A 12,716-nucleotide genomic window follows, 5' to 3' on the forward strand; every position below is an offset into this window, starting at 1 on the left:
TATGTGGAGCAGCTCTAAGGAATTTCTATATTGATAAGACACTGCAGGATGTCAGAGCTTTGGGGATTAGATAGAATTTGAGGGGAACACCAGGCAGATGTCCATTCTTATTTCCCTTCACCTTTACCGTTCGCACACAATGAGGTGACAATGAGAAATTTCCTGATCTTGCCGGACTATAAGGGGGGCACATGAGAGTCTCCCCAATAGATCGCAGTGCTAGGGGGGTGGGGGGCTCCTGCCTGGACTAGCTGGATACCTGATTGGCAGGAGATCTGGGAAGTGCTCCAAACATGTCTCCAGTCTCTGCAGCCAATGGGCGAGCTCACAGAGCACGGCCGGGCAGCTGTTAAAGGGGGCGTTCACGGCAGGCCAGTCAGAGAGGAGCGCACAAGGGGGAGGAGGGGTTGTGATAAGGGTGAAGGGGGGAAAATGCACTAAAAACAAAACATAAAGCAGCCCGCACTGACCACGGCCACTGACCGAACGAGCAGCGCCAACAAAAGCCCCGGGAAGGAGGAAGAGATTCGCTGTGTGGACAATGAGCCCCGCACTGTCCGATCGGCATGGGCAGCTGCTCTGAGATCACTGGGCTCTTCTGCTTGTTTGTGTTGTGCTCCACCACCTCCCCCTTCCCGAGCTGCCTCCTCCCATCACTCCCCCTCCTCCCTCCACCCCGAGCTGCAACTTAAAGAAAGAAGAAGACGAGGAATAGGAGCATCTGCCGCCCGAGCCTTCATGTGGGGGGAATCTGAGCCCAGTGCCCCGACTGCGAGGCGCTAAGAGCGGAGACGACGACGACGAGGAGGAGGAGGAGGGAGAGCTGGATCAGGGGATGAGCACATTGCAGAGAGCTCAGTCTGGAGGAGGACTCTTATGATGCGGGAGGTGCACTGACTACTCCTCTCTATTATTGCTCGCCTACTTGTGACTTCTTCTCCACTCCATTATATCACAGGACACTCTAGTAATAGGAGACATGCTGCTGGACGCCGGTCCTCAGTTCCCGGCCCTGGGTGTGGGTACATTTGCACGGCACCATCATCATCATCACCATCATCATGCAGCGGTGGCGGCTGCGGCGGCGGCTGCAGAGATGCAGGAACGGGAGTTGAGTCTGGCGCAGAACAGCTTTGTGGAGCCGGCGCACATGGGTGCCTTCAAGCTCAACCCCGGCGGAGGCTCCGGGACAAGCAGCAGCGGCGGCGGCAGCGGAGGAGGATCTGGGGCTTCTGGGGGAGCAGGAGGCAGCGGACCACATGACCTGTCCCCCCCGGGGCAGAGCTCGGCATTTACCTCCCAGGCTGGATACCCCACATCCGCCCTTGCGCCACATGCAGCCTACACCGGCGCACCATTCAACAGCCCGCGGGACTTCTTATTCCGAGGACGTGGCTTTGCAGAGGGGGCTACAGCTGCAGGAGGGGGGCAGCATAGTTTGTTTGGCCCCCCAGCAGGTAGCCTTCATCACCACCCCCATCATCACCAGCTCTCGCATGGAGAGCACCCGCAGGGACACCTGCTTTTCCCCGGTATCCATGAACAGCATGCTGCAGCCTCCCAAAACGTACTTGGCGGACAGATGAGGCTGGGGCTGCCCGGAGAGGTGTTCGGCAGGACGGAGCAATACCGGCAGGTGTCTAGTCCTAGAGGAGACCCCTACACCGCTGCCCAGCTACACAACCAGTATGGCCCCATGAACATGGGAATGAACATGGCAGCCCACCACCATCATCATCATCACCACCATCCTGGGGCCTTCTTCAGGTACATGAGGCAACAGTGCATCAAGCAGGAGCTCATCTGCAAGTGGATAGACCCTGAGCAGCTCAGTAACCCCAAGAAAAGCTGCAATAAGACTTTCAGCACCATGCATGAGCTAGTCACCCATGTGTCTGTGGAGCATGTGGGGGGACCCGAGCAGAGCAACCACATTTGCTTCTGGGAGGAATGTGCCAGGGAGGGGAAGCCATTCAAGGCCAAATACAAACTGGTCAACCACATCCGAGTACACACAGGGGAGAAGCCATTCCCGTGCCCCTTCCCTGGATGTGGCAAGGTCTTTGCCCGCTCCGAGAACCTAAAAATCCACAAAAGGACTCACACAGGTAGGTGCACCCGGGAGATCAAATAGTATAATTTATTCCATTGTCGGGGACTTATTTTAAAACAACGAATTGTAGCTGGAGCTGGTTTTGTTCTACTGGGAAAGCAGGTTTATTTACAGACAGTCAGTAATGTGGATTCTGTCTTCAGTATTGTTTGCTGCGACAAAAGAAGAAATTTCCATGTGAATATTCTCCTACTAGAATAGTGGGGGGTAGAATACAGTGATCACTGCACACCTGCACCATGTCAATACGTGCAATGTGTGGTAATAAAATAGGAAGGAATGCGCACCGTATCTATTATTAATTATGTTACCGGCTAATATTTGTGCAACACCTCGATCACATCTGACAAATACGAATATTTTATTGATTCCCATATAAACATTTTTTCTTAATCCTCGATATTTTGGTTGGATTTCTTGGATTATTATCGATGGGTGGCGCGTTTTGGGTTCGAGTGTTTGTAAATATTTGCAATTGGAAAAGGAGGAAATATTAGGAAATCTTAGGCTGATGTGTGAGGATTGATGGTAGGTGCGAGACGAGATTTAGCAAGGTTTACCAATAAGGGCATTTCTTTCCACGGAAAGTCGACGTTAAACTCTTTCTATCTGAGCAGATGTCGCTTATAAACAATTTAGGTGCTAATGGAATTTAATGCTAAGTGGATTCCCTCCAAATGGAGGAGACTTGAGCGATCACACCTCTAAATTGCTCCAAACAACATAACATTTGGATATGCAGTGACTGGGGGAAGGGAAGGCTGTGAAAATCAAGCGGGCGCATTGAAATGTTTTTCCCCGATTCCAAGCTGCTTGTTTACCCCACCTGGGAACCTGAGCCCTGTGCAAATGAATCCACAATTAGCACCCATCCCCAAACTGCTGGGGGGTCTCTACCCTACATTTGCCGCAGGAAATACCTTCCATCTAGATGTCCTTCGCTTAAAAAAAAAAAAAAAGTGGAAAGTCGGGTGGGGGGCATTTATAAACTTGTTGCTGGAATGTCTCAAGCCTATTGTAATCCAATTTCATGAACAATGTTTTGTTTGTTTGTTTTTCAGGAGAGAAGCCGTTCCAGTGTGAATTTGAGGGCTGCGATAGGAGATTTGCAAACAGTAGCGACAGAAAGAAACACATGCACGTCCACACCTCGGACAAGCCATATCTGTGCAAGATGTGCGACAAGTCCTACACTCACCCCAGCTCCTTAAGGAAACACATGAAGGTAAAGGATTATTTCTTATTATTTGCAGGCTAGCTGTTCATAGAAGTGCAGGGGTACACTGAGATAAATGGAGTCTGCTGAAATAATATATTGTATTACTGCTGGTGGTAGATAACCAATGCATGACTTCGTGTTGCTCCTGTTATAACATATTAGATGGGGAGGAATATTGGTGGGGTCTATCTTGTTTTATCATGTAAACCTGACATCTTGTCTTTCATCACAGGTGCATGAGTCTTCTCCTCAAGGGTCTGAGTCGTCCCCCGCCGCCAGCTCTGGCTATGAATCCTCTACACCCCCAGGTTTGGTGTCCCCCAACACTGAGACACAAAGTACCAATCTGTCCCCGGCCACAGCATCAGTATCTGGGGTCCACAGTGTAAGCAGCGGGGCAGGGGGACCCCTCTCGTCAAACTTCAATGAGTGGTATGTGTAAGAACCATTGCTGGAGGCCACAGAGACAATGGAGGTTTCCCTAGCCACCAGCTTAGTCCCTGCTGTGTGCGGACACTTGATCAAGAAAGAAGCATGAAGAGAGAAAAGCTAACAGAATCTATTTATTCCCCCAGTATCTACCCCAAAGACAAGTGATTTTACTCTGCAGCCCCCTCCCTGCACCCCATGTACATAGCTCTTCCCCTTTACTGGGGACAGGACGTTTTATCCGACTGCAGGACAAGGACTTTATCTCTAGACTCCTCCATTACTAAGGTGAAGGAAGAGATGATTTTATTCTATTTTATTTCTTTTTGTATTGTGCTCTTGGTATTGTGTCCTTTTTCTAAAGGAAACTTGATTGTAAATTTCCATGCAACTGGGCTGGGAAATAATAAAACTCCGTGCCAAAGTCTTCACTGGGTTTCTTCAGGCTGGGCCAGGCAGTCTCTGACAAGGCTTGTGAATGTCACTTTATGTTCCACGTGATGTTGTTCCATTTGTTGCTTACTGTATGAGGACAGTGGAGACTACAGGTCGTGCAGTCTGCATTTTCTCCCCTGTACATACCCCGCCATATTTATCCACTTGTAATTAAATTATGCTATTAACTTGCTACAGAGGAACACTATTTATAAAGAATGGTTCTTAATTATAAATATGTACAATTGTGAGCCCAAATTGGTTTCAGATTTTTTTTTTCTTATTTAAAGTGGTTTCATCATTTCTGTGCCCTGTTTTGAGAGTAATGCATACAGACCTATAATAAATCGTGTTGAAACTGCATAAAGCCATTGTCTGACTTCTGATGTAAACTGCTGATGTTCTCTCTATACGTGTTAGTAAGCGGGTGTGATGGGAGGAGGAAATAAACCTTATTTATTTTATTTTCTATTACTGTCATGAAACATCTGCCTATCTTTACGTGTACTGACTAAGCAGATGCCATGCTTGTATTAAAGTACATACAGCATAATGATTTTACAAAATCATGTGTCGGTATAATTTTATATTAAAAATCGTCCGATATATCGCATTATTACTATTATAACCAAAGATCTCCATAGCACGTAGCGATGACTATTAGGTATAGAACTCTGTCACGTTATTAATAATTTAGAAAAAGGCAAATCCAACGAAATTCATAATAAAGGCATTATATAATACATAATAAAGGCAAGGTAAAAGAGACTTGCCTATATGTAATCTGTAGGATAGAGGCAATTGATTAGTCTGTAAGAAATGCCAGAGACTCTGTAGGGCCGAGAGGAACAAATGACTGGCACTAGCTCCAGTTATCTGACCTGTCTAAGCATACACCTCCCACACACACACACCGCCCAAATTTTCTTGCGTGGACAGGCTAAATTAAGATCTCGTTGCGACCATTATATACATGAAACACTAAATCCAGCAGAGATAGCAAATAGTGAGACGGTATACTAAGAAGGGACGTTATACAGTCATATATGTTACATTATCTTATGCGCCTAGGGTTGAATATAACGTCTAATCAGAACTGTGACCAGTGTGGGGTTCATATATTGTGGTGCTCACCATGTACCTTAGTACACATTGCACACACGCAGCGACTGTTAGCTGTAGACCTTCTGCAGGATCCTATGTCACCGTTCAGACTGGCCGTGACCTTGAACTTGACAGTGACATTTCATGCCGCCTCTAAATCCGTGTCGTCCTCTCAGATACACACTGAAAGCCTGACATATACATTGGGAGGACAACCTCTATTACTAGGGATTATCAGTTCTGCTACATATAGAGAGATTTCTGACCGTAGGGGGATCGATTACAGAAGACAGAGCTGCTTTGTGCTGAGCTCTAGATAAAGACGCTGCATATGCCGTGCGCCAAAATAATGCGGCAGCAGCTACAGCACAGACATCATGTCACCATGATAATGATACGTCTGATATCCCATATCTATTGTTTGTGGTACAATCCCAGGCAAATAACACACCCCACACAATGTGTTTATACTTATCAGCAATTAGGGCAATGACGCTTTATGCGCCAAAATCCTCTTATATACATGACATCATCACTCAACATTCAATCTATTGTAAAAAGCAGGGTGTTAATGAATGTCGGATGTTCTGCCATTCGTTGCTTAGTGTACATGTATGTTAAGCTGTTTAGACTGATGCTTATGCATGGCTATACGTGCTTCTATATTATGGCGTGTGTCTACGCTACATATATATATATATATATATATATATATATATATATATATATATATATATATATATTCATTTAATTCCGCCCCCCTGTTTGCCTAATTTGTATGGTAAATTTGGTTTTAATTATACCTAATATATATATATATATATATATATATATATATATATATATAATGTAAATAAACTAGGGAACTACAAGTAACACAAGTCCGAGGTAGCTTATGCAGTTAATCGCTCTCAGGAAGACTCTGAGGTTGTCCTTCCAGTTAACATCGCTTTATATTAGGTTTAAGAGAATATTCCATTTTATTGGGGCTTGTTATTGGGAAGTATTCTGTAACACATGAATGACACATTGCTACAGAATGATATTCTGCTCTGGGGCAGCCACAACTCTCATTATTATGGCGCACACTTGCGATTGTACTATTTCTCAAATATCTGACAAGAACACATATTCCCCCATACTCCTCCTATTAATAATTGAAACACCTACACATTTCTGTAACATGCTGGGAATGGTCAGTAACCTGCAGCTCCTGCAGAGCCAGGCTCCACACTGTAGGGTCATGTATATTTCAGGAGAACAACAAGATCTGAAGCGCCATGATTTATATATTACATGTACCTTTAAATAAACTATTATATATATATGGATATATATATATATATATATATATATATATATATATATATATATATATATATATATATATATATATATTTTTTTTTGTGACGGATATCTGACACGCATGACGTGGAATGCACAAATGACCTTGTGGATTTCTGGTCTTTGTGTATGTATATATCTATGTATGTATGTATGTATGTATGTATATATGTATCTATTTATGTATGTAGTGGTGTCATTTGTTCTAACTCACTTCAACATCACAATGTCTTGTTTTTTTCAGGCTCAGGTGACTTTGCAAGTTATACAAATGTTATGTATGGGAGTATATGTATATTGAATAACATATGTACATCAGGCTGTAGCTGCTACCTTTCCCACAGTACTGGATAACATAAAAATGATATCTACGAGTAGGAAGCAGCTTAGTTCTCATCAGTTTTCTCAAAGTCTTTGGTAAATGAACGACCCTTTATTTCTAATAAGAATTTCTCTTATTGTCTTGGGGCTTCCCAGGCTCTTTTTACATCCCCAAAATCTGATGCCATGTTACAATAATGGTTCAGGTTGACATTCTTTTGTATTTAATCTTATGCTTTTGCAGTAACAGCTTAATTTATTTTTTTTATTTCAATATGCCATTAGAAAGGGACATTTTATTTATTTATTTATTAGAACTCGATGCCTGTGAACCAAGCTGTACACAAGTTTATAGTTGGTAGCAGGGCAGAGCCCATAGAGAAGGGCTTTACTGGGCACACAGGTTACATCTACTTCACTGTAAACCTTCTTAAATTAATTTTCCTACTTGGCTTAGTGTCAGAATCCATTCCTTGAAGTTGTGTTGTGTGCGGATGGTATGAGCTGCTGGGTGACCTGTAGGGAGAGACTAGTGAAAGGTCAGCCCCATGCAGTGACCAGACTCCGGCTCATGGCTACAGCAGACTGATCCGATATTGATCCAGGGAATGAAGAGAGCGCAACTCTATGTCAGGACTGCTAATAAGCTGCGGTAGGAAAAGCCGCACAGTAACAGCGCCGTCACATCAGCTGTATGAATGGATAAAGCTATGCCAATGTGTACACTGCATCTGCGGCTCATCCACTGCCTAAAGAGTGGGGTGTTATACAAGGTAGAAGATTTCCCTCATATTTATTTACTTATTGCTTATTTTTGTTGTTATCGAAAATGTGTATTCACTGATACACTGAATGATATTACCCAAACATAAATCTAAAATCAACACACTAGCCCAGATAAGCAACTTATAGTGTGATACCCGCGCAACAGGGGGCGCAATTGTTCATAGCGTACTTCGGTACAAAATGTAAAATATTTAATTGATTTGGTGTGTGTGTGTATATATATAATTATTATGGTCTTTGATAAAATTTTATAAATAAATAAATATATATACATATATATATATATATATATATATATATATATATATATATATATATATACATATATATATATATATATATATATATGCACACACATATGTGTGAGTATATATACACATACACAAATGCACACACACATACACATACATACACACGCAAGTTTTTTTTTAAATGTCTGTCGGGTAGAAAAATAAAAATCTGGGAGTAGATTCATGAGTTACATACACCACATAAGGTGATATATTCCATCGGTGGTAAATATAATATAACAGTTCCACATGGTGCATTTCTGTCATATAACATCAGTTATTGATATATATATATATATATATATATATATATATATATATATATATATATATATATATATATATATTGATGTTACATGTAAAGCTTATTTAACATATATATATAGATATAGATATAGATAGATAGATATATTCATATCTAACGTGTATCGTGTATATGTACTCTAAATCAGTTAGAGTAATAATTAAAATAATTTAATTAAAAAAAACCCATTTCGTTCATGATAATACATCAAATATATTTTATATTCGTTATATATCACATCATAGCTTTCATATCTGTATACGTATGTGTAGAATATTTCATATCTGGGATATATTCTATGTGTAATATTTTATATCAGTTGTGTATATGATCTTTCTATAATAGCTCAATTATATTCTCACATGGGTGCAATAGAAGAGAACAAGGCTTATTGGAGGGACATGGGGAGATGTGCGACTGAATGGAAGTGATAAAATCCGTGCAGTTACCGCATAGACTGAGGAGGCTGCTGCTGCTGAGCGGTTCTTTCCACAGCCTATAATGATAGGGATTATACAGCTGCCATATATCACCGCCTCACAGGGCACACCGGGGCCAAGCACAGGCACCTAGAGCCGCCAGACATTCCCATACAATGAAAGCTTCCTCCAAGCAGAGATCAAACATAGACGGCCAGGGAAACACAGGAAGCCCCGGCACAAGCTAAACAAAAGCGTCATATCTGGCCCCAAACAAGGGCTAAATCAGGCGCACATGCTGCACATCCACCCGCAGAGAAGAGAAGGAATGAGATCATAGCAGCAATGCTTTCATATGGCCAGACACAACAAGAAGGCACAGGAGACAGGAGATGGACTACGAGACGTCTCCACCTGTGCATGCGTACCGCAAGGCCTGCCACTCCTGGATGCGGCTTCTGCTCAATTCTATCATCCATGCCTGGCAGAGGCAGTGCCAAGGAAAGAATAGGAAGGTGCAATGCATGGGTGTGTGAGATTGACCTGGCATAGTATGGGATTATATAGCAGCACAGGTGAAGACATTCATTGGGGATGTTGTCACCGTATCAAGCTTCTCTGAAATCCTAAATATAATACCCAAAATGAAACTTTATCATCTGTAGAAAGCCAATATAAAGTGGTATAATATACGTGTGTGATATAGTACACATGATGCGAAACACGCATGTGCACACCCGTGAGTGGCATTAGTAGTACAATATATATATATATATATATATATATATATATATATATATATATATAACATAGATATTTGGTGATATCAATACTACATGTGTACAATGCATGTGTAAGAACATGAAGATAAAGCGATACCGCTATGGTTATCAGTATTTCTATGTATATTACACCTGTGAGGGATATAAAATGACTTTAGTACATAAACATGTGAAAAGATGAAATCTCAGTAATAAAATACCTGCGAGCACAAGGTGACATTACTACGTGTTTAATATGTGATAACTTGAAGATTAAAAACTACCACATATATCTACAAGATACGAAATAGATCCCGTCTACATGTGTACATGTAGAAAGTAAAGTCACATTACTACTATACTGTCCTCGTGGATATGTGATACTCATGTAGTCACATTATTATTATATGCGTGCAATATATCCGTGAGAACATACAAAGTCAGGTTACTATGTGTACAGCACACCTGTTAAAATATGAAGGGATATTGACTACTAGCACTGCTACTACTACATGTACAATATACGACTGAGCATAAAGATACATAACGTTTGTATTATACACATGGCAGGAGTCATGTAGTGGCCATCACAGAGGTATTGTAAACTACTACTAGTATTTATCTCACAGAAGCAGAGTATTCATTTAGCAGCAACATCTCCAACTATTCATGTTCTCATAGGTATACTGTACACGTGTACTTATAATACTTATTGCAATACGTATGGTAATAATAATGCCACTTTATTTTCATATTCTTAAAAAGTATGTTTTAAACAAGTAGCAGTAAATTGACATTATTACTAGTCTAGGCATCCAATATACCTGTGAAAACATGGAAATGTACAATACACTGGTGAGAACATGAAATAAAGTCACTTCACTAGTACATGTGTACAATACACTAGTAAAGCATGGAATAAAGTCACGTTAATAGTACTGTACATGTGTACAATACAACAGTAAGAAGATGGTATAAATTCACATCACTAGTACATGTCTACAATACACCGATAAGGACATTGGATAAAGTTACATTTCTACTACTGTATACGTATACAATACACTAACGAAAATATGGAAAAAGTCCTATTACTGGCACATGTCTACAATACACACATGAAATGATGAATTCCCAATATTAGTCCAGGTGTGAGGATATATGAGAAGAGGCACAGTAGTGTACACGTGTGTGATACACCTGTTAGAACATAAAGATGAAGTTACATTACTGTTGGATACATGTGTGAGAACAGAACCGAATCTGTATTACCTCCTGAATACCATAGAAATAGTGCTATGCTTTTTGTGGAGGAGAAGTAGCATTACTAGTATGTGTGTACATTGCACATGTGAAGACTTGGCAGTGATGCAGCATTAGTACTATATGTTGTGCAGCAGGCGGATAGCTGTATTACATCTGTGCAGTGTATTCAGGGGGTATTGCAATGAGATGACAGTGGTGCAGTATATGTATTATATATTCGTGAGAACATGGACATATCACACATGGTGATATTTATTCGGTACGTGTACAATACATATGCACAACAATAATGAATAGATGGTATTAAAATTACGTGTACAATAAACCTAATGATATGGGAATAAAGATGAATATTAGTACATTAGTAGAAGCGTGAAAACTGGGTGGCATTATTATTTCACGTGTACAATACAAGGGGAGAACTTTTTCCTGGGGTGGTATTAATATTACATCTGATGGGAATGATGTGGGGCTACAAGCACAAGATGAATCATACAGATAAGTGATCTATATATACTATATATTAATAGTAGATATATACAGTACTTAGATGTGAGCTGCTATGAGTAGTAAGCGTGTATATGATAAGGGAATCATACATATAAATGATCTATATCTACTATATATTAATAGTAGCTATATACAGTACTTAGATGTGAGCTGCTATGAGTAGTAAGCGTGTATAGGATATGGGAATCATACAGATAAGTGATCTATATATACTATATATTAATAGTAGCTATATACAGTACTTAGATGTGAGCTGCTATGAGTAGTAAGCGTGTATATGATAAGGGAATCATACAGATAAATGATCTATATCTACTATATATTAATAGTAGCTATATACAGTACTTAGATGTGAGCTGCTATGAGTAGTAAGCGTGCATAGTATATAGGAATCATACATATAAGTGATCTATATATGCTATATAAATAGTAGATATATACAGTACTTAGATGTGAACTGCTATGACTAGTAAGCGTGTATAGGATTTGGGAATCATACAGATAAGTGATTTATATATACTATATATTAATAGTAGATGTATACAGTACTTAGAGGTGAGCTGCTACGACTAGTAAGCGTGTATATGATATTGAGGGGAATCTATAGCAGACCTAGTATTCGCACTATAGTGCACTACATATCAGGTGCACATGAAAGTGACCTGTCGTTAGTACAGTACAATACCTAACTTTTTCCTGTCTATTATATTATATCATTACTTATATTCGTTTTTTTTCGTTTTTCTGTTAATACGTTCAGCTAACTTTTGTTCACCTGAACCTTGCGCCATGTTCGTTGCGGGACGCACAATAAAAGGATGTACGCCTATAGATTTAATCGCAGACGGATGTTATTTCTAGTTCTGGCGAATGGAAGACAAGACACAGAGCAAATAAGAACGAAAAAGAACGAAAAGCAGCGCAGTCAATGCCCGATCGCCTATTTAACCCTTTAGAGAGCAGTGAATACTGGAATGGCTGGCATATGCCGACAATTACATGCTGCGTTACTGGACCCATTTACCTGCTATAGAAAGTCACTGCACCGGGTCAGTAAACGTAAGAGCAAGGCGATATATCCTCGGGAACTTTCTAGCCAGCGCTAGATACTGGTGTGAACAAGCTGCTACTTCCAGAGGGGCTTCCTGTGCCCGGTCAGTATAGCCTCCTCTCCAGGGTCTACTACTATGTCTGCCCATTGTAAGGACAAGTGTACACCAAGCAGATAAGTACGCACAATACAAACGCGTTTTGTTCAACCTGATGGGCGCTATTTTCTTGGTAATAGGTTTGTAGCAATCGGCACAATGGCGCAATGTATTCCTTTTCTTGGTGCATTGTTCACACAGGTCTATTAAATCTGCAGCGCTACTCCTCACCCCTATTGAACAGTCTGTTACTCAAACACAAGAGCC

General features: G+C 40.9%; 1 protein-coding gene across 1 annotated transcript; it reads left to right on the forward strand.

The window, feature by feature from the left end:
• Positions 1 to 412: 412 nt before the first annotated feature.
• ZIC2 (Zic family zinc finger 2) lies at positions 413 to 3,794 on the forward strand. Its single transcript, XM_075265341.1, has 3 exons — positions 413 to 2,108; positions 3,175 to 3,338; positions 3,565 to 3,794. Exons 1-3 carry the CDS (start codon positions 980 to 982, stop codon positions 3,772 to 3,774), a joined length of 1,503 nt encoding a protein of 500 aa, XP_075121442.1. The 5' UTR covers positions 413 to 979; the 3' UTR covers positions 3,775 to 3,794.
• Positions 3,795 to 12,716: the final 8,922 nt, after the last annotated feature.

Source organism: Leptodactylus fuscus, chromosome 2 (genome assembly GCF_031893055.1).
Source record: "Leptodactylus fuscus isolate aLepFus1 chromosome 2, aLepFus1.hap2, whole genome shotgun sequence".
In the NCBI taxonomy this organism is placed as follows: Eukaryota; Metazoa; Chordata; class Amphibia; order Anura; family Leptodactylidae; genus Leptodactylus; species Leptodactylus fuscus.

Excerpts from the sequence above, each read along its gene's own strand:
- ZIC2 (XM_075265341.1), top strand. The coding sequence starts at position 980 with ATGCTGCTGGACGCCGGTCCTCAGTTCCCGGCCCTGGGTGTGGGTACA. Across the intron at positions 2,109-3,174 it reads CCACAAAAGGACTCACACAG|GAGAGAAGCCGTTCCAGTGT; the intron begins GTAGGTGCACCC and ends TTTGTTTTTCAG. Across the intron at positions 3,339-3,564 it reads CCTTAAGGAAACACATGAAG|GTGCATGAGTCTTCTCCTCA; the intron begins GTAAAGGATTAT and ends CTTTCATCACAG.